The following is a 27276-nucleotide window of genomic DNA, read 5'->3' as shown; positions in this document are numbered from 1 at the left end:
ATGCTGAGCAAGGAGCCTGCTTACAATTCTTTCTCTCCCTCTTTGCCCCTCCTCGCTTTCTCTCTAAAACAAAACAAAACAAACAAAACAAAACAAAACAAAAAACAGTATGTTCTGATGAATCTGTTTTAGAATACATGTCCTGGGAAATATACAGTCCCTCTAAAAGATTGGCAGTCTATTTAAAGATGCTGTGTGTCTGTGAGAGTAACTGACTTAGCAGTTTTCTTTGCGATAACACACATAGAATCACACTTATTATGGATTATGGATTGGGCAATGCTCTAAGTATTGATGCTTTTCCAAGATTAATTCACTTAATCCTCACACGAATCATATGAGGGAGATGCTATTGTTTCCAAATACTGATGCAGAGATTGAGGCCAAAGGGGTGAATCAACTTGCCCATGTTTGCATAAGCAGTGAGTGCCCAGCTGGGATGTGAGCAGGCAGGGTGGTGCCCAAGCCCCCCAGGTACCTGCTGTATGCTGTGATACCACTTAGTAGTTCTTTTCAGCTTTCCGTATTAAATAGACTTTGGACAAAATTTCACACAGATGCCATAAAACTTGGTGGGAATATGAGCTAAGTGAAAAGAAATATCTTCGTTTGACCTGAAAAGCACACACACACAAAATTGAGAGGAAGTGATGTTCACCTTTCTTTTGTTTCTGATTATGGTCAGAAACAGGAGATAAACTTCAAAGAAAGAAATTAAGCCTTGTTTCAAGGATTCGTGAAAGAAAACGAAAGGAATTCAAAAGCAGTAAGATTATATGGTAAGTATACATTTCACATTATAAGAAACTGCCAAGCTGTTTTCACAAAGGGTCACACCATTTTACGTTCCCACCAGAGTTCCAATACCTCTCCATTTTTTGTCTATTCTTTTTTCTATGTTTATTTATTTTATTTTAAGAGACAGAAAGAGAGCATGAGCGGGCGTTGCGGCAGAGAGAGGGAGGGAGAGAGAGAATCCCAAACAGGCTCCACGCTGTTAGCATAGAGCCTGATGCAGGGCTCAATCCCATGAACCGTGAGATCATGATCTGAGCCAAAATCAAGACCTGGATGCTTAATCTACTGAGCCATCCAGGTGCCCCTGCCTATTCTTGATATATTTGTCTTTTTTATATTGGCCATTCTCATAGGTGTGTACTCTGATTTTAATTGACATTTCCCCAGTGGTAAATGATGCTAGCATCTTTTCATGTGTTTATTTGTTATTCCTATGTCCTCCTGATGAAGTGTCTTTTCAAACCGTTTGTCTCTTTGTGTTTTATTTAGGATATTGGTTTTCTTATTATTGAATTTTAAAAGTTACAAACATTATACTCCTAGGTACTTACCCAAGAGAAGTGAAAACATATGTCAACACAAAGACCTGTACATGATTATTTATAGCAGCTTTAATATGTAATAGCCAAAAAACCAGAAGCAACCCAAATTGTTCATCAAGTGAATGGATAAACACACTGTGGTATATCCATACAACTAAATGGAAAAAAAATATTGGCACACACAAACTTATGGATAAATTTTATGAGTGGAAAAAAAAACAGTCTATGTTATAGGATTCAATGTATAGAAAATTCTAGAAAATACAAACTAATATATACTGACAGAGAGCATATCAGTGGCTGCCTGAAGAAAGAGGGGCAAAAAGGACATATAACAAAGGGTCATATAACAAGAACACTTTTGGAGTGACAGATATGGTAACTATCTTAAATATAGTGATTTCCTTGGGTATATGGTTATGTCCAAACATCAAAGTATACACTTCAAATACATGAGCCTATTGTATATCAATGAGAAGAACTTCATGACCTTAATTTTTTTTATTTTTCATATAATTAAATTTGCAATTTATTTTTTTAAGTTTATTTATTTTGAGACAGAGGGTGAGAGAGAGAAAGAGAGCATGGGAGGGGCAAAGAGAAAGGGAGAGAGAGAATCCCAATCAAGCTCCATGCTGTCAGTGCAGAGCCCAACTTGGAGCTTGAACCCATGAACCGTGAGATCATGACTGAGCCAAAATCAAGAGTCAGTGATCAACCGACTGAGCCACCCAGGCGCACCTAAATTTGATTTAAAAAAGGGAGAGTGGCGCCTGGGTGGCTCAGTCGGGTAAGCCTCTGACTTCAGCTCAGGTCATGATCTCACAGTCTGTGAGTTCGAGCAAGTCTGTGAGTTCAAGCCCTGCATCAGGCTCTGTGCTGACAGCTCAGAGCCTGGAGCCTACTTCAGATTCTGTGTCTCCCTCTCTCTCTGCCCCTTCCCTGCTCATGCTCTGTCTCTCTCTATCTCAAAAATAAATAAAAGCATTAAAAAAATAAAAAATAAAATAAAAAATAAGATAAAAAAATAAATAAATAAGGGAGGAGTGTTTCTGTGGAGTTCAGTCCAAAGAGAACCATTTTGCAGATAGTGGTTCTTAAATCATTTAAATGGAACATGCAAGGGCAGTCGGTTGAGCCTCCAACTCTTGATTTTGGCTCAGGTCATGATCCCAGAGTCATGGGATGGAGCCCCATGTTGGGTTCTGTGCTGAGCATGGAGCCTGCTTGGGAATTCTCTCCCTCTCTCTCTCTCCCTCTGCCCCTCTCCCCTGCTCATGTGCTCTCTCTCTCTCTCTCTCTCTAAAATTAAAAAAAATTTTTTTTAAACGTTTACATGGAGCATGCAATCTGGAAAAGAAACTAAACACATTGCCTTTCCCACACACTAAATTGACTCCATTTTTTTATCCCTCATGCTCCAAGAGTCCCTTCCTGAATATTTCACATCTACCTGTTTATCTTGAACATGTAGAACTTCTATACTTATTTTTATGTCACATCTAAAGTATTTATAATTTACAGAAGAATAATTACATGCATGCTTGTATTAATCAGATGTCATTTCCCACACACTAGCAGTAATTTCAGAACAGCCCTTCATGTGTTAACAGCAGCTCCCTAGTTTTCAGTCCTAATACCTAACTCTTTAAACCTGATGTGTTAAGGGAGAGTGAACACTTTCTGTGATAATACTTTTCATTTTTCCCAAGCTGCACAAAGAAGAAGAAACATGATTCAATGGAGTTGGGAAATAGCACAAGGGTAAAAGAATTTATATTTATGGGACTTACTCAGTCCCAAAACCTGAGTTTGGTCCTATTTCTTTCTTTGTGCTTGGTATACATGACAACTCTTCTGGGAAACCTCCTCATCATGGTCACTGTGACCTGCGAGTCCCGCCTTCACACGCCCATGTACTTCCTGCTCAGCAATCTCTCCGTCTTGGACATCTGCTTCTCCTCCATCACTGCTCCCAAGGTCCTCGTAGACCTCCTGTCAAGGATGAAGACCATCTCCTTCAATGGTTGCATCACTCAGATCTTCTTCTTCCACCTCCTCGGGGGGGCAGACATTTTTTCTCTCTCTGTCATGGCCTTCGATCGCTACATGGCCATCTCCAAGCCCCTGCACTACGTGACCATCATGAGCAGGGGGCGATGCACTGCCCTCATCGTGGCCTCCTGGGTGGGGGGCTTTGTCCACTCCATCGTGCAGATTTCCCTGTTGCTGCCCCTCCCCTTCTGTGGACCCAATGTTGTTGATGGCTTCTACTGCGACGTCCCCCAGGTCCTCAAACTCGCCTGTACAGACACCTTTGTACTTGAACTCCTGATGATTTCCAACAATGGCTTAGTCACTACCCTGTGGTTTTTTTTCCTGCTTGCATCCTACACAGTCATCTTGACAATGCTAAGGTCTCAGGGAGGGGAGGGAAGGAGGAAAGCCATCTCCACCTGCACCTCCCACATCACTGTGGTGACCCTGCACTTTGTGCCCTGCATCTACGTCTATGCCCGGCCCTTCACTGCCCTCCCCACAGATAAAGCCATCTCTGTCACCTTCACTGTCATCTCCCCGCTGCTGAACCCCTTGATCTACACGCTGAGGAACCAGGAGATGAAGTCAGCCATGAGGAGACTGAAGAGAAGACTCATGCCTTCTGACAGGGAATAGACAGGTAGCTCACTCCTCAGCACCCTTGAAAACATTTGTCCATGAAATAAACTGCTATTTATTCAAGGATTTCTGATTAACTTTTAGATTTCTTCTAAGACCCAGAGGACTTTCAAAGATTCTGCTCAGCATGCAATAATAATGACAAAATCTGGGTTTCATGTTACAAAAGAAATCAAATTTGGGGCGCCTGGGTGGCGCAGTCGGTTAAGCGTCCGACTTCAGCCAGGTCACGATCTCGCGGTCCGTGAGTTCGAGCCCCGCGTCAGGCTCTGGGCTGATGGCTCAGAGCCTGGAGCCTGTTTCCGATTCTGTGTCTCCCTCTCTCTCTGCCCCTCCCCCGTTCATGCTCTGTCTCTCTCTGTCCCAAAAATAAAATAAAAAACGTTGAAAAAAAAAAAAAAGAAATCAAATTGTTAGCCAGAGAGGTACATGTTGTTTTTGCAATACAACCATGAGGAGACTGAGAAGACTCATGCCTTTTGTAATGGAATAGTATAAGTATCTCCAACCTCTTCATCACCAAGGACTCCTTTCATTATCTTTTCCATAAAGTCATATTTATATAACCAAATACATTGTCAATAAACCAACTATACTTACTAGATAGCAATTTATTTTCCTATTTAATAGGTTACTGATAACTTAAGTTTCTGGTGAGCATGCAGATAACTAGTATTATAGGACTGAGCTGATTGATGTGTTTCTATTCAAGGACAACTATATGGCAGGTAAAGACATAGATTGACTCTAACACCTTTTTCAACAGGCAAGTTAATAGAAGTCTAGGTATGAGTGATTTGCTCAAAATCTTATATCAAGTGAATTGCAGAGAAAAGTCTTCAGATACCTAATCTATTGTCCTTCTGCCATAAGAAGGCAATGTGTTACATTACCAGAACTGTCTACACCAAACTGCAATCCTGTTCTAAGAAAGATCTTATGATCCGTGCCCCTGTAGTACACATATATGGGTGCATATGTCCTATCACAGATTAGGGAATTTTCTCACCTTAAACTCCATATGGGGATGTGACCACTGAGAACCTCAAGTAGTATGTAATGGTTGTCCTACTGGATTCCTATCAGGAATGAAGAAACTTGGGCCTAAAAGGATTTATCACATGCAGAGCCAGACAAGCCAGATGCACATTCTCATGATAAGTTTAGACAAAAGCAGAACCTCAGGAATCCTATACGAAGAGCAACCCATTCTCATTATTTAAGAATCAATTCCAGTCTCATTGGCTTCACTATTAAGGATTTACATTCTTCCCACCAAAGAGGAAGAGAGGAGGTGTTCAAGAAAGTAAAATTCTAATCAGTCTGTTTTCAATCTGTTGGTGTTTGGGGAAATGTGGTATAGGCTAGTGTTTTATCTGGGAGAGCATGGGAAAGACATAAAGTAAAAAAGTAAAGCCTTGTGACCGGGATCCAGATCCTATCTCTGCCATCTACCAGCTGTGTGACCTTGAGCAAGTTATTTTATCTCTCTTCAGGTTATAGTTCATTTATGCAAAGATATTTATAATGTCCATTTCATGGAGTCATTGATATAGTTAAAAAGGAAATGGTATACGTGAAACACACAATGCCCAGCAGGTAGTAAATGTTCAGTGCAAGACAAATGTCATTTTCAATATCACCCTTACTGCTCTGCCTAACACACATTCGGTCCCCCATGAGCCTATTGCACTCTTCTCCAATATGGCCCGTATTCCTCATTATCAAGGAAAAAAACCTGATGGCATAAAAAGCAAAGTAATGTACACTGAATTCAAAGCATCTATCATCTTAAAATTTCTAGTGTTCTGTCCTTAAAACATGACAATAGATTTGCTTGCTATTCATTCACATCAAAGAGACATCCTATAGCTGATGAGATACAGCACAGGAGAGTTTCATACCAAAAGAATAATGAGTCAAAGATAAACCCTAGCTGTGAAGGTGATATAAGGGGTCAGACAAAAAAGTCAGACAGACTCAGTAGGCTAGAAGAGAGCCCAAGTAAAGTTAGCCAAAGGGTAGTGAGTATTGGGGATGAACTTCAGTTATATCTGTCATTGGATCTGGGCTGGCCTTGTAATCTTTCGTCAACTGACTGGCTCAATCATTTGCCATTCCTGTCACTTGATCAATCAATTCCAACTTTTTACAGTATTAACCTACTTCCTCTAGCATGAAAATTCTAAGAATAATTCACACTTAAGTCACCATTCATAGAGTCCTGCTACATTACTTGTATAGCTTTGGTCTCGAGTCCTTAGGCTTTTCTTTATGAAATTGCCTATAAAAAATGCACACCACAAGCCACTTTATGGTCCATTTCATGCAAATATGTCCTATCCTTTCCTTCGTATCTCATATTTTTACTGCTATGTCAGAACTGGATGGCACCGAAGATATATGGGGTGTGAATCATTGTATCACTGGAGCATAATCCCAAAGGTCGAGAACCCAGAAACCGCTTCCACACCATGGCTCCTGACACTTCCTCAACCATCTCTAAATAAACATACAACATAACCTGATCAATAATTCAGGGGAAGGGAAAAACAATACATCTGATTACACAAACATACATCATTTATATGGATGACATAAAATCACAACGTGGGTGGGCTGCATTTTTTCCATTTAAATAAGCTTTTATTATTTTTGCAGTTCTGCTGTTAACAGCCATAGGAAATTTAACAACTCTGGGTATACGTAGAGCTTTCGAATTACCCTTTCCTGCATTACTCCCTGAATCAAACGTTTTAATGATAAACATCTCTGGGTACCTGTGAACCCAATAACATAAAATAACTCCAAAATAAATAAATTGATGAATATCAAGAACTGTCACTGTGCTACGCTCCTAGGTCCTAAGTGAACTGTGGATTTCAGAGATGTAGTAGATTAAGGTAATTGCAGAGGGACAATGTACCTATTGCATTAAACAGAAATTGCACAGATAAATCTACACTGTCCAGTCTCTGAGAGCTGCCCTATCGGTAGCCACAGAGCTTTAATTTTTTCCATTGGTACTCTTTTACTTAAGTTTCATTTCCCAGCTGATTGCAAGCAAATCGATTTTGGTCAGGAGGAAGACTGCACAGTTCCGTATGGGGATGGTGTCGTTGAACACAACTTTTCTTCTTGAGCCAAGGGGGATAATGCACTGTCTCATATACTTCCTCCAGAGAAAAGCTTGTGTCCTGAATGTGCATTGGGACCTCTGCATTATGTGTGAGATGGGGCAGAGAGGAGATGAGGGAGTCCCATAGGAACTCCGCTGAATTGGCCACTCAGCTTCCCTGCATACACCCAACAGTATTCCCTTTGCTCATTCCTATATTTGGCTTGTGGCTGAGGGACTAATTGAGATGGCCGAGGCACTATAGGGCAAAGTGGAGGAGTCAGTTGGATGTGATTCCCTGAAGCTTCCTTTTCCCACCTACAGAAAGAAACAAAATCACTAACCTTGAGGTTGGCTTTCCATTAAACACAGTATTTCCCCAGAACGTACTTCCTGTCAGATGCAGCCGGAGCTTCATAAGAAGATCAATTTCCCATTTGGAGACTGAAGTTGGATAGTATTGGTATGTGTGAATCTTCTGAAACTGGAAAGCTGTTAGTGTTGATTTTTCAGAAATGCCACAAGTGTATAGAATGTTTCTATTGAAACCATAACTCAAATCAAGCAAATAAAAGTGGTGGTTTTTCACAAAAGGGGAAGTAAGGATTACAGAATACAAGAAGCTCAGTTGGCTTCAGGGATGTGATATATTCTACTTGGTGAGATGTCGAGATTCAAAGTGTTTTGAAAGTGAGATGGTGCTAATATCCCAGCTCTCAGGAGGGTGACTGCCTTGGAAAAATACACCAAGACAACAATTCCTGAATTTAGTATATGTTTCTTGGCTGGGAATGGAAGTATGGGGGCTTTGAGTAAGGTGTTTTAATGGTTAGCTTGTTTATCTGTGCCCTTATGTGCTGATGAGCATGAATCATGCTCCTAAAATTTTTAGGGATTCAATTAAGGATAGAGGCCTTTCAATATTGGGAAAGAGAAAACTGTGACATGAGAAATTCCATTCCATGTAGAGAATGTGCAGCATTTGCTCAGTGGGAAGCTGGGATGAGGGTAGCCCTCAGGCTGTAGGCTCTGTCCAAGCTTGACAAGCTTGTTTCCAAAGGAAGAGGTCTCCTTGGGGGTGATTTCTTTTTAATGTTTATTTATTTTTGAGAGAGAGGAAGAGCATGAGTGAGAGAGGGGCAGAGAGAGAGATGGAGACACAGAATCTGAAGCAGGCTGCAGGATCCAAGCTGTCAGCACAGAGCCCAATGCAGGGCTCAAACTCACGAACTATGAGATCATGACCTGAGCCGAAGTCAGATGCTTCACCAGCAAAGCCACCCAGGTGCCCCACCTTGGGAGTGATTTTTAAGAAATTCTTATGATCTGTATTTTGACCTTGCAAAGACACATAAGATTGTATTTCTTTGTCCATTTCCCCCTCACACTCACTATAATGCATGTGTCTTGATGCAATATGCACAATATACTTTCAAAGTAGCTTTCCCACTCTTTGTAAAAAGATAGCATCCATAGGAACCCAGCAGATCCATTATATCCAAGAGGAGTTTATATTTAAAGTAATGCTACTCAGATCTCATTTCTGAGCCCTGCACTGGAGCACTGCATGTAGTACCTTGGTGAAGGTACCTCTGAAGACTGCAAAGCCTGTTCTTTCGAACTCTGCTTTTCTTTTTTTGTTCAGTCACTCTGACATCCTCTCATAGGAGAGGATGTGCAATCTCCTAACACTCGCATACTACTTTCCCTTGATAGGAAAAGATTATTTTTTCTCTGCATCGTTTTCTGGGACGGGCTGATCAACACTGGGAACAAGTACAGGTGCAGTAATTAAGAGCATCTGTCTTTGCAATAAGACAAATCTTAGTTTGAGACAAGGCTCTGCCAGCTGTGAGACCTTGAGCAAGTTACTTAATCTTTCTGCGCCTCAGTGTCCTCATCAACAAAATCAAAATAATAACTATTTCATCTGGATATTACAGGTTTTGGAAGAGATAAAGTGAAACAGTTGGTATAGCAAATAAGAAACACTCCATAAATGTTCACTAAAAGCAGGAAAAAAAATTAGCAGAGCAGAGCTCCATTATCCTGCCCATATTTGCATAAGGCTGAGACTTTGAAAGTTGCATGGACCCTCTCCACCACCACTACCACCCTCCCCTGCCTGCCGGGCCTGATAGCCTGATGACTGCCTTTCAAACTGAGGATTATAGTTCATTTTCTTTCTTTCTTTTTTAATTTGGGAGAGAGAGAGAGAGAGCACGCGAGTGGGGGAGAGGGGCAGAGGGAGAGAGAGAATCCCAAAAAGGCTCCATGCTCAGCACAGAGCCCAACACAGACCTGGATCTCAAGACCCTGGGATCATGACCTGAGCCAAAATCAAGAGTCGGATGCTCAACCGACTAAGCCACCCAGGCGCCCCTATAGTTCATTTTCTATCTAAAGACTTTTTATGACTATACCTATATTTATGACTGCATACAAAAATAAATTTATTGGTGTTTATAAGCAGATATGTGATACAATACTCTGAATTTTTTTTTGGACATATGCTTAGCTCAAATCCCTAAGCAGAAAAGAAAACTATTGCTAAAGGAGAGATTGCATTTTTCATTTACCCCAAAGTGTTGGGAAGAGAGCTTTGAACCATAGGGGTCAATAGCAAGATGAGCCGCACCCCTGGGTGGCTCAGTGGGTTAAGCATCCGACTTCGGCCCAGGTCATGATCTCATGGTTCGTGAGTTCAAGCCCCGCATCAAGCTCTGTACTGACAGCCTGGAGCCTGCTTCAGATTCTGTGTCTCCCTCTCTCTCTGCCCCTCCCTAGCTCACGCTCGCTCTCTCTCTGTGTCAAAAATAAATAAACTTAAAAAAAAATAGCAAGATGAGCCACTCTCAGACAAGCCCCCACAGATGGACCCGGCAGGTATAAGGCAGAAGCACTCACCTGAGGCTGGTGACACTGAGTCATCACTGGCAGAATCAGCTTCCTCAGTACCTTTCAGTTTCCAAGACAGACATACAACCTCACCTCCTCCTTAGAAGGATCCTGTGTATGAGGTAGGTCTCATTTATCATCATGGTACAGATAAATTATAATGGTGTAGGCCGAAAACTATGTCTAAGCCATGCCCTGTGAATCTCATGAGTTTGGTACTATTAGTAACTTGCCAAAGGTCACAACAGCTAGGAAGTGATAAAACCTAAATTGCGTAAGTGTTCCAGATGATCCTCGCACGTGTATCCCAAATGCGAGTGTGGGATGATACTGTCCAGCAGAAGTCCCAGACAGGGTTTACAAACATTACGTACCTAAATGGAAATGGTTTTTGTGTATGTCCCCCATGATTTTGTACACCCCCACTTTTCTTTCCACTGATTCCACAAGCTACAACACTCTCACTGTTCTAATGGTAAACTTCTTTTTGTAATGTTTATTTATTTATTTTGAGAGGGAGGTCATGGGAGGTGTGGTGGGGACAAAAGAGAGGGAGAGAGAGAATTCCAAGCAGGCTCCGTGCTGTCAGCACAGAGCCCAACTTGGGGCTCGATCTCATAAACCGTGAGATTGTGACCTGAGCCAAAATCAAGAGTCGGACACTTAACCAAATGAGGCACCCAGGTGCCCCATAAACTTCTTAAAGAAAGGACCAATAGGGGCCCCTGGGTGGCTCCATGGATAAGCTTTTGACTCTTGATTTCGGCTCAGGTCATAATCTCACAGTTCGGCTCATGGGATGGAGCCCCGCATCGGGCTGTGTGCTGACAGCACAGAACATGCTTGGGACTGTCTCTCTCCCTCTCTCTGCCCCTCTCCCACTTGCACTCTTTCTTTCTCTCTCTCTCTCTCAAAATAAGTAAATAATAAGTAAATTAAAAGAAAAAAAAGGAAGGAAGGACAGATTTTTGAGTTACCTTTCCCTCTAAAAGATCATCTCAACATCATCATAATGGTTAATTTTATGTATCAACTTGACGGGCCACAGGGTGCCCAGATTAAACATTATTTCTGAGTGTGTCTGTGAGAGTGTTTCCAGATGAGGTTAATTTTTTTTAATTTTTTTAACGTTTTATTTATTTTTGAGAGACACACAGAGCATGAACGGGGGAGGGACAGAGAGGGAGAGGGAGACACAGAATCCGAAGCAGGCTCCAGACTCCAAGCTGTCAGCACAGAGCCCAATGTGGGGCTTGAACCATTGAACCATGAGATATGACCTGAGCCGAAGTCGGATGCTTAACCAACTGAGCCACTCAGGTGCCCCTGATGAGGTTAAGTTTTGAATTGATGGACTCAGTAGAGCAGATGAATTGCCCTTCCCAACTAAGGCAGATGTCATTCAATCCTTTGGTGGCCTGAACGGTTTAACAGAAGTTAGAGAAAGGAGAAACTTGCCCCCTCTCTCCTGCCTCACTGCTTGAGTTGGAACATGTCATTTCATCTCATCATTTATACCACTGGTTCCCTGGTTCTCAGGCCATCAGACTAGGACTGAATTACACAAACAGCTTTCCTGCATGTGTAGCTTACGGACAGCAAATTGTGGGACTTCTCACCCTCCATAATAGTGCAAGCCAATTTTTCATAATAATTCCCCTTTTACGTAAATATATATAAGCACATACATGTGCATCATACATACATTGTCACAGCGGTTTCCTGAACAGAAGATCTGCAACCTGTTAACTTATTCGAGGATTCAAAAGCAAGATTCTGGAGTGGGTGGCTGTCATCCTTTCTACACTCCAGGTTGATCAGACTCCTTTTGGAATGATTTCTCCACCTTCTAGCCATGGTACGTAATAGTGCAGGGGATTCTTAATTCTGGGATCCTGGAGTCTTGAAATCTACCAAAATCATTATTCTAAACATCTATTCTTGTCACTCCATGTCGTTACATAAACCTCCAACACAGGGAGACTGAGATGAATCTGAACAAATGATATTGGAATGAGGAGGGAGCTCTTTATCTTATTTTTTTTGTGTGAGCAAAAAGTATATTACCATGAGGAGCAGTGGTCACTTAAGGATTTTTTTTCCTACGATTAGAAGAGCAAAACAAAAAAAGAAATCCAAAAATTAAAAACCAGAGTCAGAGAAAGAACAAGCGGGCATCCTGCATAACACAAGGATTTGGGATGATCTGAAGTCCCTGAGTGATGGGTACTTGGGTGGCTCAGCCGGTTAAGCATCCAACTTCAACCCAAGTCATGATCTCATGGTTTGGGAGTTCAAGCCCCGCATCAGGCTCTGCGCTGACAGCTCCTGTCTCCCTCTTTCTCTGCCCCCTCCCCTGCTCATGTGTTCTCTCTACCAAAAATAAAATAAGTCCCTAAGTGTGAGGAATATAAGAAGGCAACTCTCAGGTTGCCTTTTAACTATAAAAGTAGCCATTATGAAAGTGAGTAATCCATCAACTCTCACTTGAAATGAAATTCATTCTTTAGACATGAGATTAAAATGTTACAATCGCAATATGCTTATTATTTTTTACATTTTACGGAAGTATAACGTACATACATACAGAAAAATGTCCGTGAATGCACGGTTCAATGAATTTTCACACGTGCTGAAAATGCCTTTATAACAATCACCCTGATCGAGAAACAGAACATCTTCAGCACCTCGGAAATCTCCCTCATGTTTCCTTTAACTTTGTATATTTTTGTCCTTTATATGGACGAACTAAGAGAGTGTACGTTCCTTTGTGCCTGGGTTATTTGGCTCAACGTTATAAACATAATGAGGTTCATTTATACCATTACACACAGTGTAGCTCATCCCCACTGATGAACAATACTGTGTGGATTTGACCCAGTGTATCTTTTCTACTGGTGATGGGTATTTTTTGTCATTCTCCAGTTTGAAGCAATTACACACAGCGCTATGAGCATATGTTATATTTCCTAGGAGTGGAATAGATGTTCTTATGTATATATTTCCATCCTAACTGATACATGCACAGCATTAGCCGCTATAACCCAACAGCAATTTGACTGCACAAGTTTCATACACCCTCCAGCAGTGTATGTATGTACATTCCAGTTGATATACATCTTCACCATCATGTGGTATTTCTCATCGTCTTCAATTTAGCCATGTTTGTGTGTATGCAGTAGTTTCTTCCTGTAATTTTAATTTACATTTCCCTGATAACTAATGACATTGAACTGGCATTTGGATGTTCTATTTTGTACAGTTTTGGTTGGTGTCTTTTGCCATTTTCTGATTCAGTCATCATCTTTTTCTTTGACTGATTTGTAGAAGTTTTTTAATATATTCTGCACATGAATATTTTTTCAGATATATATATTGTAAACATCTGGTCCCATTTGTGGGTTATCTTTTAATTCTTGTAATATCTTTTGTGAGCAAAATTCTTCATAGAGTCGAATTTACACTTATTATTATTTTCAGTTTCAGATTATATGGTAAAAGTACAATTGAATAAGTTCACAGACCTGTCACCTGTATTTCAGTGACCACAGTGATAAAACCTATCTGCTTGGATGATGGAGTCAAAAACACAGGTAATCCTCCACCTACTGGTGGCATGCTGAATTGCAGGCACAGCTCATGCATTGCAAGAGCTTCTTCCTAAGGCAAACACCAAAACTCAAGTGCCACAAAAGAAAACAGGAGATTATATAACACACTCTTTAACTGCTCTGTTATTTCTTCCAAAGATATACTTGAAAAAAGGATCTGTGACCCAATGGATCAGGGAAACTACACCAGAGTGAAAGAATTTATTTTCCTGGGAATTACTCAGTCTCAAGAGCTGAGCTGGGTCTTGTTTGGCTTCTTGTTTTTGGTGTACATGACAACTCTGCTGGGAAACCTCCTCATCATGGTCACTGTGACCTGTGAGTCTCACCTTCACACCCCCATGTACTTCCTGCTCCGCAATCTCTCTGTGCTTGACATCTGCTTCTCCTCCATCACTGCTCCCAAGGTCCTAGTTGATCTTCTATCAGAGAGAAAAACCATTTCCTTCAATGGCTGTGTCACCCAAATGTTCTTCTTCCATCTTCTTGGAGGAGCAGATGTTTTTTCTCTCTCTGTGATGGCCTTTGATCGCTATGTAGCCATCTCAAGACCCCTTCACTATATGACTATCATGAGTAAGGGACGATGTACTAGCTTGGTGCTGGCCTCCTGGGTGGGGGGCTTTGTCCACTCCATCGTGCAGATTTCTCTGTTGCTGCCCCTCCCCTTCTGTGGACCCAATGTTCTTGACACGTTCTACTGCGATGTTCCCCAGGTCCTCAAACTCGCCTGCACCGACACCTTCACTCTGGAGCTCCTGATGATTTCCAATAATGGACTGGTCAGTTGGTTGATTTTCTTCTTTCTCCTCATATCTTACACAGTCATCCTGATGATGCTGAGGTCTCACGCAGGGGAGGGAAGGAGGAAAGCCATCTCCACCTGCACCTCCCACATCACCGTGGTAACTCTGCACTTTGTGCCCTGCATCTATGTCTACGCCCGGCCCTTCACTGCCCTCCCCACAGATACTGCCATCTCTGTCACCTTCACCGTCATCTCCCCTTTGCTCAATCCCATGATCTACACACTGAGGAATCAGGAAATGAAGTCAGCCATGGGGAGACTAAAAAAACGACTAGGGCATTCAGAAAGGATTTAAATTCTATGAGAATGAGATAGCACCTAAATGTAAAGGTAGACATTAAATTTCACTTTCTCAAAATGGGAAGAGATCACTTTAATGCCAAAAACAAAAGGGCATCTATGGATATCATGGAGTCCTCAAAGAGGTTGGTCCTATAGTATAGTGTGTGCTGAGGACTTATAGGTGACACTGCTTTAAGCTGAGGCTCACTCATGACTTCCATTGCTCACTTTCAATTATTCATTCTGCAAATATCTCACAGAACATGCACCGTGTGCCTGACAGTACTAGGATTCAGATTGCTGCAGAAAGATTAAATATAGTCACTTTCCAAGAGCCATACCCCAAGATGCTCTAATGAAGAAATGTTGTAGGCACTTTACCTGAGAGCTTCAAAAGACGTTTTACAGTGAGTAGACCTTGTCAAGGGGAATAGACAGAGAAAAACAACAAGAAAAGAAATCAGTATTACAGATGGAAAGAACGGTGTAAGAGTATGCCACATTTGTGCAACAGTGAGCTCAACGTAGCCATGAAGTAGTACACTCATGGAGTGAGTACCACTAGCTGACATTTACAAGGAAAGTTAGGAGAGAACTCCATTTGTTGTCCCTTAAGCAATGTAAATCTGTGATTTCTATTGGGAGAGAGGATCCTCAAATCACTCCAAAGCTATGGTTTACTCCTAGACAGAAGATAATACTGTGAGCAGGAGTATTCATCAAGAAATAAAAATGATGGGTAAAGGCTATGGACAACTCACCTGGATTTGTGCAAGGCTTAAGCAAATAGAGATGCTAAGCACTCCCCCTGGAGAAAAACTGTCTCCTCACTGTATAGCAAGATTATCCCAATCACAGGTGAGCCAGGCCCAAATTCCTCACTGTTTCTGCACATAGGGACCCCAAAACTCCTTAATATTTTCCACTCAATCCATTAGAAGGTAAATAAAGGGTCATGAAAAGCATGAAGGTTTAATTGTTGAATCTGGGAATTTTCTAGTGTCTGTAATGAGAGGAATGAGAATAGTACTAGCAAAAGTTTTACCTAACAGTCCAGCTGATATTTTGCTGGGCCCTATTGACTTCACTAGATGATGTCTCTCTTCATGATTATGCTCAAGCCACAGAAGCTGGCATTCATGTGTCAATCAGAGTAGATCAAATGCTATGACAAAAGCAAAGTACTTAATAACCAGAGAGCTTTAAAAGAAATGTTGTGGGCACTTTACCTGAGAGCTTCAAAAGATGTTTTGCAGTGAGTAGAAATTTATTTCCTGCTCATGGCACAAACCAATGCTGGTCTTTAGAAAGAGCTGTTCCATGCAGATAAGCTTCTTCCACTTTGGGCTCTACCTCTCTCTACATCCTTAGAATCTCTCCATTCATCTAACAAATGGAGAAAGGGAGAGAGGATTAAGAATTATAGGGAGAGGGGAGGGATCATTATTGGCCAGTCCTGAGAGTGGTATGTACCACTTCTGATCACATTCCATGAGCCAGCCCTTGATCATATGGTCCCACGTCCCCGCAAAGGAATCTGGAGAATGTAATCTAGCCCTATTCCCAGAAAGAAAAGGAGAACATGAAAAATGGTGAACTCTAATGATCTCTTCCACATTTATGATTCATTGCTAAGAAATCACAATTGGATAAGATTACAGAGACTAAGACTTTGTCTCTAAAAGGATTCTCTTAATATATAGATGTGTTGGAAATACTGCTAGACCCTTGGAATGCACAAAGAACTAAACTGAAATGAAGAAAATTGGGGGAAAGAAAATTTAATTTAAAAGAAGGGGAAGAGGGGCGCCTGGGTGGCGCAGTCGGTTAAGTGTCCGACTTCAGCCAGGTCACGATCTCGCGGTCCGTGAGTTCGAGCCCCGCGTCAGGCTCTGGGCTGATGGCTCAGAGCCTGGAGCCTGTTTCCGATTCTGTGTCTCCCTCTCTCTCTGCCCCTCCCCCGTCTTCATGCTCTGTCTCTCTCTGTCCCCAAAATAAATAAACGTTGAAAAAAATAAATAAATAAATAAAAGAAGGGGAAGGGGATCAAGGTAATCCTGGGAATTAGAATGACAATAAACTGGAAGACCAGTTCCGCAAAGAAAAAACACTGGAGTAAAGTGCCCAAAGAAGATAGGTCTGGAAGAGACCCTTATAGAAGACAACCCTCATTTCTCCCCATAGTTGCCATAGGCTAATTGTAAACAAACATTTATTAATGCAGAAGTTTCTACAGAGATGAGTGTCTTTCTGTTTGTTGATTGTCCTTTCCTGTGTTCTATTCCATTCCCACCACTCAAAAATGTTCCGAATTATTTTCCAATATCAGACATACTTCCCCAAGCATTAAAATTCCAATAAAGACAAAGTTTTGTCTTCAGTTAGATTCATCTGCGGAACAAATGATCATTTACCACCTGGCTCCATCTTTGCTCTGGTATCATTGTTCTCCAGATCCTATGTACTTTTCACAACGATGCCTTTTTCTTTTCTGTCCCTCTGCTGACTTTATCTTGAACAAAACCTTTGTGACTGGGTGGAATTTTAACTAACCAAAGATGTGTACAATCAGAGTTTATGTTCCCAAGTGTAGGACCCTACAAATGACAGCAATCCAGCAAAAGGCACCCAGGAAGCTGTCTTAGATTGTTTAAACATGCAAAATAACCTGATCAAATGCATGAGGGATAGCAATTGAATTCATGAAAACATTAAATTTACTTCTCTTTTGGAGTGCCTGGCTGGCTCAGTCAGTTGAATGTCCAACTTCGTCTTGGGTCATGATCTCGTGGTTTGTGGGTTCGATCCCCACATTGGGCTCTGTGCTGATGGCTTGGAGCCTGGAGCCTGCTTCAGATTCTGTGTCTCCAGGTAGAGACATTTCCTTAATTAACTAATACATATAAACTGATTCTAGCTTATCTTACACAGGTCACATATGCTTGGTCCTATCACCTATGATTTTTTTTTCTATATAAAGAAGCTTGATTTTACATTTACACTGTATTTTTCATAAGCAAATCAACATATCTGTATGCACAAATCAGCTGGTTTAGGAGTGATCCTGCCATTCTGGACTTCTTTGAGAAATTCAAACTCTTTCAAGTCTGAAAGAGAATGTTGTCAATATAGCTCTTACTCAATAAAGAAGACTATTAGTTCAGTGCTGTGTTAGTAATCTATTACTATTATATTGTATTACCCCAAAACTTAGTGGCTTAAAACAACAGTTTTTGGGGTGCCTGTGTGACTCAGTCAGTTAAGTGTCTGCCTCTTGGTTTCGGCTCAGGTCATGATCTTGCAATTTGTGGGTTTGAATCCTGTGTTGGGTTCTGCACTGGCAGCGTGGAGTCTGCTTGGGATTCTCTCTTTCTCTCTCTCTGTCTCTCTCTCTCTCTTCCTCTCTCTCTCTCTTTCTTAAAATAAATAAATAAAAACATTTTTTTAAAGGAAGCAGGTTTTTAAAAAATCAAAAATCACAGTTTATGTGTGTTGGGAACTAGGCATGGCTTAGCTAAATCTTCTGCTTCTGGGTCTCTCACAAAGCAACAGTCAAATGTCAGCTGGGAGTTGTCTCATCTCAAGGTTCGACTGGGGAAAAATCTGCTTCCAAGCTCACTGACATGATTGTTGGCCCAAACATTGAGCTGCGGGACTAAGGGCTTCAGTTCTTTATTGAATGTTGGCTGGAGACGATCTTCCAGCCTCTCTCCAATATGGCAGCTTACTTCATCAGACTGAACAATCAAGGCAAAAGAGTGTGCAGCAAGATAGAAGTCGGTCTTTTATAGCTTACTCTTACAAGTGACATCCTATCACTTTGGCTGTACCTCTGTTCACCAGAAGCAAATCACTAAATTCAGTCCACACACAAGACGAGGGGATTGCACAAGAGCACGAACATCAGGTCCAGGACCAACGAAGTTCTAGAAGTAAATTATGAAAAATTATTGCAAATTATGAAAGAAACCTGAAATTAATTTATTCAGAAAAGGTTACAAAAGACAAAAAAAAAAAAGGGTCGTGGGGAATGTCAGAGATGATTCAGAGGTACTGAGCCCTTATTGACAAGCAGAATGATAGAATGATAGTATCAGCCACAGCTAGAGAAGTATTTAGTTATTAATAACAATGATCAGATCAATTGTATTAATAACATTGATCAGAAGCACCTGGGTGGCTCAGTGGGTTAAGCGTCTGACTTCGGCTCAAGTCATGATCTCACAGTTCATGAGTTTGAGCCCTGTGTCAGGCTCTGTGCTGACAGCTCAGAGCCTGGAGCCTGCTTTAGCTTCTGTGTCTCCCTCTCTCTCTCTCTGTGTTTCTTCTACTCACACTCTGTCTCTCTCTCTCTCAAAAATAAATATTTTTAAAAATTTAATAAAAAAAATAACAATGATCAGATCAAATGATTAGACCAGATCAACTTTTTAAAAAGATTTCATTTTTAAGTAATCTCTGCACCCAACATGGGGCTTGAACTCACAACCCCAAGATCAAGAGTCACATGCTCCACCGACTGAACCAGTCAGACACCCCTGCTATAGACATTTCAAATGTCTATATATATGCAATATCTATGATATGCGATATCCAAGCGAGACCATCCATCTATGGTCTATGGTGAGAGACAAGGTTTCAAAAATGATATTAAGGAATGAGATGGGAAGCAACATGCAACTCTCTGCTTTTAGGACTTCCGGAATCATAGGGCCTGGAACATGGTGGATGCTCAGTAAACATTTTGCCATTAGATACTCGACGGATGAACAGTACGAACACATCTTTTATCTGCTCCTACTCCCACTTCTCCAGGGAGAAGATGCATTTCCCAATCTTTATGATGCTTCTGATTACACGTATCAATAGGACATCAAGCAAAGCATCTGCCTAGGAAGAAAAAAGCTTGGAATGGGCTGAAATACAGCCTACTGGGGGTTCTGTTCATTTTCCCTGAGGTTCTACCACTTACGGAAGCAGACTCCTACCTCTTAAGGAGGCAGGCTCCCCCTATGAGCCCCTCTTCAGGCAAAGGGGCTCTAAGCCCAAGGTTATTTTTAATCCAAATGAATACATTTGATTAAGGATAATTATTCTTTCTTCCTAAAAGAAGTGATTCAATTTATGAAAATTATGGGAAAAGGTTTACTTAAAGAAGACCTTTATTCAATAGCAGATCATCTTACCTTCTTCTTTAAGTTCAAACATACACACATCCCCTTTGTTTTTCCTTATGTCTTATTTGCCAACTGATCTTAGTTCATATACCATAGACCTCCACGTGACCTCATGAAGGATCTTTACATGTAAGCTTTACACGTAAGTACGTGTAAAATGTGGCCTCTACATAGTTTGATCTGAGGAATCTGAGTGTATTAGTTTCTTATCACCACTGTAAACTAATTGCCACAAACGAAGTGGCTTCAAACCACATACATTAATTATCTCACAGTTCTGTATCTTAGAAGTTTGACAAAGGTCTCACTGGGTTGAAATCAAGGCATCTACACACATCTTCCAGTACATGACTTCTTAATAACACTCAAGGGAGCTTCATCCCAAAAGGAGAGTCTAGCTGTTCGAGTTAGCAGTCACATCCAAAACTATTCCCTGCGGTGAAATATCGGGTCCGGGCCTGGGAGACTGGTGCTCATGTCAGAGGCACCACAGAGCAGTGTGGTGGGACCGTGGGAGGACCGTGCAGAGGTGATTCTTGGAGCTGCCGTCTGCCTCTGACAGTAGGAAAGAAGACGTTGACCCAACCAACACTCAGATGCACGTCTGCCCTACAGGAGAATATTCTTTGACGGTTAGCGTCTCCTAAGGTCAGTGTGTGCAACCAAATGGCAGGCTCTGCTTCTCAGGTAAGGGATTCAAGTTTGGGACCTTTAATGAGGTCACTTTGTTATGAGGGCACTTTAGTGGGTGCTCACATGTCCGACTGTGTGTCTGTGTGTGTGTGCCCATGCACAGCCCATTTTGAAATGTTATGGTGAATCACAAAAGGGGTTTGAACATTTATGTTTATTTATTTTTGAGAGAAAGCATGAGCAGAGAAGGGGCAGGGGGGTGGGGGACAGAGGATCTCAAGCGGTCTCTTCTCTGACAACAGTGAACCGGATGTGGGGCTCGAACTCACAAACTGTGAGACCAAAACCTGAGCTGAAGTCAGACACTCAACTCAATGAGTCACCCAGGTACCCCAATAAACCTGTTTTATGAAGACGGGTCGACCTGGGCATGCTTCTGAAGAAGCACTTGGGATCTTGAGTTTGTTCTTGCCAAAAACAAAAACAAAAGCAAATTTACAAACGATGCTTGTCTGTTTTCTTTCCTCTTTTTTTGTTCCAAACAGACCCATACATTCTCCACCTTTTCGTTTCCTAGTTGCACATATATTTTGTGCACAGCAGAGCACCATTTTTGGCATTTCTTGGTAATTTGGGTGATTGGTCACATCCAGGACTAATTTCTGCACAGAACCTCACACATCTGGGTTTCAAAGCCCATTCTCTCAACCACTACGATAAGCCGCCCCCAGAAATCCTTGATGTCAACAGTTTGACTTGACATCACCAGTCGGCTTACAGTTAAATATCAAGAAATAATTGAAGTTTGTGGTTAATGGAGATTTAACCATTCGTAGGCAGTGGGCAGAACGGCCCTTGACTAGTCATGAGGTAGTTGAGGCAATAGGATTTAAAACAATTCAGGGGAACCTGGGTGGCTCAGTCAGTTAAGCATCCGACTTTGACTCAGGTCATGATCTCACAGCTTGTGAGTTTGAGCCTGGCGTTGGGCTCTGTGCTGACAGCTCGGAGCCTGGGGCCTGCTTCAGATTTTGTGTCTCCCTTTCTCTCTGCCCCTCTCCTGCTCACACCCTGTTTCCCTCTCCTTCAAAAATAAATACACATTTTTAAAATTTTTTTGATAAATAAATAAATAAATATAAATAAATAAAACAACTCAGCATTAAAGCTCCAAAGGCCTAGAAATCAATGGGTCCATTTAATATTGTACTGTGCTGTGCAGATGTCGCCTACTTTCTTTTTTTTTTTTTTTAAGTTTATTAATTTATTTTGAGAGAGGGAGAGAACAAGATGAACTTGAGAGAACAAGCAGGGGAACGGCAGAGAGGGAGGGAAAAAGGGAAAGAATCCCATGCAGGCTCCGCACTGTCAAGCACAGAGCCCGGTGTGGGACTCAAACTCACAAACCGTGAGATGGTGACCTGAGCCGAATCAAGAGTCTGGTGTTTTACTGACTGAGCCCCCCCAGGCATCCCTGGCCTACTTTCAGAAGGACTGACGGCAGCAAGTGTTCCCCTTTCACTGAGGAAAAGACTGAGCCTCCCGGAGTTTGCTGCCTTTAGAGATTCCCCCATCGCTGTGAACCCACCGAAGCTCCTGTCCCCCAAGCTGGTGTCTTCCCTCCACGCCATATTACTTCCGCCACAGCTCAAAATAAAAGCAAAATCCTCTGTGTGTTCCCTAAAACACTACGTGTGTTCTGAGTTTATTTTTTTTTAATCTTTTTTTTAAAAACTATTACTCTGGGGGTGCCTGGGTGGCTCAGTCGGTTAAGCGTCCGACTTCAGCTCAGGTCACGATCTCCGGGTCCGTGAGTTTGAGTCCCGCATCAGGCTCTGTGCTGACCGCTTAGAGCCTGCAGCCTGCTTTGGATTCTGGGTCTCCCTCTCTCTGTCACTCCCCTGCTCATGCTCTGTCTCTCTCTGTCTCAAAAATAAATAAAAACATTAAAAAAAAATTTTTTTTTTTTTTTTAAATATTACTCTGGGGGCGCCTGGGTGGCTCGGTCTGTTAAATGCCAGACTTCTGCTCAGGTCATGATCTCACAGTTCCTCGGTAGGAGCCCCACGTCAGGCTCTGTGCTGACAGCTTGGAGCCTGGAGCCTGTTTCAGAATCTGTGTCTCCCTTTCTCTGTCCTTCCTCTGCTCGCGCTCTGTCTCTCTCTCTCAAAAATAAATAAACATTAAAAAAAATTTTTTTTAATGAGAAAATGTCTGGCCCTTTTAAAAACTAAAAATGTTTGAAGACAGTGACATTCCCTGAGAATTATTGATGGGTCAGTAGATCACTGGCGGAAAGCCTAGAAAGTTAGCTGTGTGTGGCTTGGGCTCCAAGGAGGAAACTGAGCAAAGGAGAATTTCTGTTCTGATGAGAAATTGCAAGAGACAGTTCAGTGAGATCAGAGGACCCTGTAGTTCACGACAGGCCCCTGCTGGCTTCGGTGTGGACAGAATATGGAAGGAAGGAATACAAAGCAGCATCACAGCCGAGCCCTGCCAGATATTAGAGTAGTGGTAAGGACCATATTAAGTATTGGCAGTGGGGGGACGTGAGTTCCAACCTGATCTGCACAGAGGTGACCGGGCGGGCATTCTGGACGGGGAATGAGGGAGAAGCAAGCGTCAGAGAAGGGACAGATGGCAAGAAGCGGGTCCATGTCCCTGAGACTAGGCCTCTGCTCTGTCTGCCGGCGGGCAGTTACGGAAGTCAGCATTCTGACCTCGCACAGAGACAGGGAGACAGAGGCCCATCCTTCCTGATGATTACAACCAAAGGAACAGCTCTCCAGTCCTTGTAGAAAAACTGAGTTGCAAGAAATACATGTTCACCATTACAAGCCCTTTTTAGTAAATGCTCTGAGAAAGGGAGGTCAGGGGTCTCTCTCACACAGAAAATTTTCCTGGCACTGATGAGCTTTTTCGGGGAGGCGTTTGAATGGGGGAATGGGGAGCGGGGGGGGGGGTGGCTGGTGTCATCCTAAGGACACAGACTTCTGCTGCCCGAGGCCCTGATAAACTTGGGACCTGTCTGGGTGCAGAGGTTTGGACAGAATCATTTGGGTCAAGAACTCAGCAGTTCTCTGGAGCACAGGGAACTTTTGGGGATGGATGGAGCTTTTTTAAGAGAGATCTGAAAAGGGAGATTTTATTGTAAGCAGGTGACAAAACCACAAAGCCGGATGCCTGTCGACACCCAAAGCAGGACTTACTGCAAATGTTCTTCTCTTTGTAACAGGATGGGAAGCAGGGGGAAAGCACTGAATTAGGATTTATAGAAAGTGACACTTGGTGGGGTGCCTGGGTGGCTCAGTCAGTTAAGCGTCAGGCTTTGGTTAAGCATCAGACTTCAGCTCAGGTCATGATCTCACAGCTCATGGGTTTGAGCCCCGCGTCGGACTCTATGCTCACAGCTCAGAGCCTGGAGCCTGCTTCTGCTTCTGTGTCTCCCCTCTCTCTCTCTCTCTCTCTCTCTGCCTCTCTCCCACTCACACTCTGTCTCTCCCTCAAGAAGAAATAAACGTTAAAAAAAAAAAAAGTGATGCTTGGTAATAAAAGTTTTTATTTATTTATTTACTTACTAAAGTTTATTCACTTCTTTTGAAAGAGAGAGCAAGAGTGTGTGAGAGCAGGGGAAGGGCAGAGGGAGAGAATCCCAAGAAGGTTCCGTGCCATCAGCACGGTTCCCCACACGGGGCTTGAACTCATGAACCACGAGATCACGACCTGAGCCGAAGTCAGACACTTAACCAACTGAGCCACCCGGGCACCCTTAAAAGGTTTTTTTTTATTTTTTTTTTATTTTTTTTTATTTATTTTTTTATTTTTTTATTTTTTTAAAGTTTATTTATTTTTGGGACAGAGAGAGACAGAGCATGAACGGGGGAGGGGCAGAGAGAGAGGGAGACACAGAATCGGAAACAGGCTCCAGGCTCTGAGCCATCAGCCCAGAGCCCGACGCGGGGCTCGAACTCACGGACCGCGAGATCGTGACCTGGCTGAAGTCGGACGCTTAACCGACTGCGCCACCCAGGCGCCCCTAAAAGGTTTTTTTTTTAATGTGTTCCTTTACCAAATGTAAATGTTCTAAATCGTTTTATCCTTTGGTATATCTGCTTTTTAAAAAAATTAATAGATTTTAGTTCTTAGAGTAGCTTAGGTTTACAGGGAAATTAAACAGAAGGTACAGAGAGCCCCACACTCCTTCTCCTCCCCTGCCCCGCCCCAGTTTCCCCACTATCAATATCTTGCATGGGTGTGCGCTGTGTTCGTTAACAACGGAGGAACCAGGATTGATACATTTATTAACTAAAGTCCTTAGTTTGCGTTGGGGCTCATTCTTAGTGTTGTACATTCTCTGGATCTGACAAATGTGTGATGCCATGTTGAAAGAGCAGACCTAGGCTGGCCGACTAGTGACTATGTCCCCGACATGGCTGCAGAAAGAAGTTCCCGCTCAAACCTCAGACCACGCATCCCCGCCTTGAGTAACTTATGTTTTCTAAGAAAGCAGGCTACCGATTGATGCATTCTTCCGAAGTCTGAGGTGGGAGGAAGGGGAGTGTGAGAGGCGTGGAAAGTGTGAGTAGAAGAGGGAGGGCTTCTCTCAGGTAGGGGCCAGAGGCAGGAGCCCTCAACCCTGTCCAGGCTTAGAATGACCTGGGAGCATTTTAATAACTGACCCCTCCCCAAACCAATTAATCAGTCTCTGGGGATGGTGTTTGGTGGTAGGTATTTCTCTAGCACAGCAAGGCTGACAGCCAATGGTTAATAGGTGACCAGTGAGAAACGTTCTGTATACACTGAGGCCAAACATGTTAAACAACCTCAGACACAGTGGTTCTTAAACTTCAGGTGCATCAGAATCTGCTGGAAGACTTGTTCAAACACAGATTGCTGAGCCCCACCCCCAGAGTTTCTGATTCAGTGGGTCTGTGACCACCAGGCCCAACATTTGCATTTTTAACAAGTTCCAGGTGACGCTGATAATTGCTGATCTGGGACCACACTTTGGCAGCCAATCAGCTGAGGCCACGACCCTTCCCCAGCCAATCGGCTAAGGCCATGATCCCTATAAAACCTTTTTGCTTTTGAAACTCCCTCTCTCTCTCCGGTATCTCACCGCTGCCTCAGTGCAGGTAGGGGATTGAGCTCGAGCTAGCTCGAATAAAGGCTCTTTGCTTTTGCATCGGACTCAGCTCCCTGGTGGTCTTTAGGGATCATGAATTTTGGGCATAACAATGTATCCATGATTAAAAATAAAAATCCCTAAAAGTCCCCTGTGCCTCACCTATTCATCCCTCCCCACCTGCACATCCCAGCCCTTGGCAACCGTTAACTTTTCTACTACAGTTTTGCCTTTTCCAGAAAGAATGTCATATAGTTGGAATCATACAGTATATATATTTTCAGATGATCTTCCTTTGCTTAGGAATTGTGCATTTAAGCTTCCTCCTTGTTTTCTCGTGCCTCAGTAGCTCATTTCTTTTTATAACTAAATAATATTCCATTGTGTGGAATGTATCTGCTTTTTAAATGCTATATTTGAGGGACGCCTGGGTGGCTCCGTTGGTTGAATATCTGACTTCAGCTCAGGTCATGATCTCCTGATTCATGAGTTCGAACCCTGCATCAGGCTTGCTGCTGTCAACACAGAGCCACTTTGGATCCTCTGTCCCCCCATTCTCTGCCCCTCTCCTGCTCACTCTCTCTCTCTCAAAAAAAAAAAAAAAAAAAAATTTAAAAAAAAAAAATAAATAAATAACATTTAATAAAAATACTATAGTTGATCTTCATTGCAATTATTTCAAAACACCATCTTTTATAGGAGAAGTGTACCAGCATCTCCCAAATAATGTTGCGAGAAGACTGGCCCAGCAAAATGTTAACTGGTGCAGCATGAGGGGACATGTGGTCTGTGGGAACTCAGGTTAAAGAATTAAACAAGTCCATTCGAACTTCACGACCCTATGACACAAACATGATTCTGCCCACTTGTACTGATGATACACAGAAGCTCAGAGTCACCTACTAATTGAGCCACCTACTCAGTTAAGACAGAGTCTGTATTCAAATCCAGGTCTACTGGTTCTAAAATCCATGCTTTTTTGCACAAAACCGAAGCCTCTACAAATAGTGAGGTGAGACGAAGTGCCATCCAAAGGTAGGTGTTAAGAAGGGAGGGAGCCCGAGAAAAGACAGCCATTTGTGCAGTGGCCTCGGTGAGAAAGCCTTTGCCAAGAGCGTTATGAGGAGCAGGGGCTGTGGCTAGCACTTGCCAAGTCCCATGTGGACCAAAGAGAACAAGCCGCCAAAAAGAAGAAAAACTGAAAACAAAAGCAGCTTGTGCTCAGATTGCATGAGCTGCTGCAAACCTCTTTATCCTCAGGGGAGAAGGCAAACTGGAAATGGTTTTTCTTGCCTTAGTGCTGATCATCAAGCATCGTGACAATTTGCACAGACTATGCCAAGCAGATCATCTACTGTGGAAGATGGTGAGACAAGACGCTCTAAGCTTCCAGTACCGTCTCAGGCCCTGTTTTATACTTTTCCCCGTCATGTTTCCCACGTCCTAACAATGAGATACATGAGTTCTCGCTGAAAAACAAAATGAGTCCTCTTTGCTTCTCAGGCCATCTAGGGACTTTTCTTTTTTTTTAAATTTTTTTTTTTAACGTTTATTTATTTTTTTGGGGACAGAGAGAGACAGAGCATGAACGGGGGAGGGGCAGAG

The 27276-nt window shown here is 42.5% G+C and overlaps 2 protein-coding genes across 2 annotated transcripts; both read left to right on the top strand.

Annotated features, from left to right (window-relative positions):
- Window positions 1-3080: 3080 nt before the first annotated feature.
- On the top strand, window positions 3081-4016 carry LOC112851848 (olfactory receptor 4D11). Its single transcript, XM_025915307.2, has one exon. It carries the CDS (start codon window positions 3081-3083, stop codon window positions 4014-4016), a length of 936 nt encoding a protein of 311 aa, XP_025771092.2.
- A 9797-nt stretch (window positions 4017-13813) lies between these two features.
- Window positions 13814-14749, top strand: LOC112852041 (olfactory receptor 4D9). Its single transcript, XM_025915513.2, has one exon. The coding sequence runs from the start codon at window positions 13814-13816 to the stop codon at window positions 14747-14749; it is 936 nt and encodes a 311-aa protein (XP_025771298.2).
- The last annotated feature ends 12527 nt before the right edge of the window (window positions 14750-27276 follow it).

Source organism: Puma concolor, chromosome D1, assembly GCF_028749965.1.
Source record: "Puma concolor isolate L17-30 chromosome D1, mPumCon1.1.hap2, whole genome shotgun sequence".
NCBI classification, from domain to species: Eukaryota; Metazoa; Chordata; class Mammalia; order Carnivora; family Felidae; genus Puma; species Puma concolor.
The sequence above is the reverse complement of the archived record's forward strand: the minus strand, read 5'-3'. Positions and strand labels throughout refer to the sequence as shown.

Bases quoted from the DNA above. Each gene is read 5' to 3' on its own strand.
- LOC112851848 (XM_025915307.2), top strand. From the start codon at position 3,081: ATGGAGTTGGGAAATAGCACAAGGGTAAAAGAATTTATATTTATGGGA.
- LOC112852041 (XM_025915513.2), top strand. From the start codon at position 13,814: ATGGATCAGGGAAACTACACCAGAGTGAAAGAATTTATTTTCCTGGGA.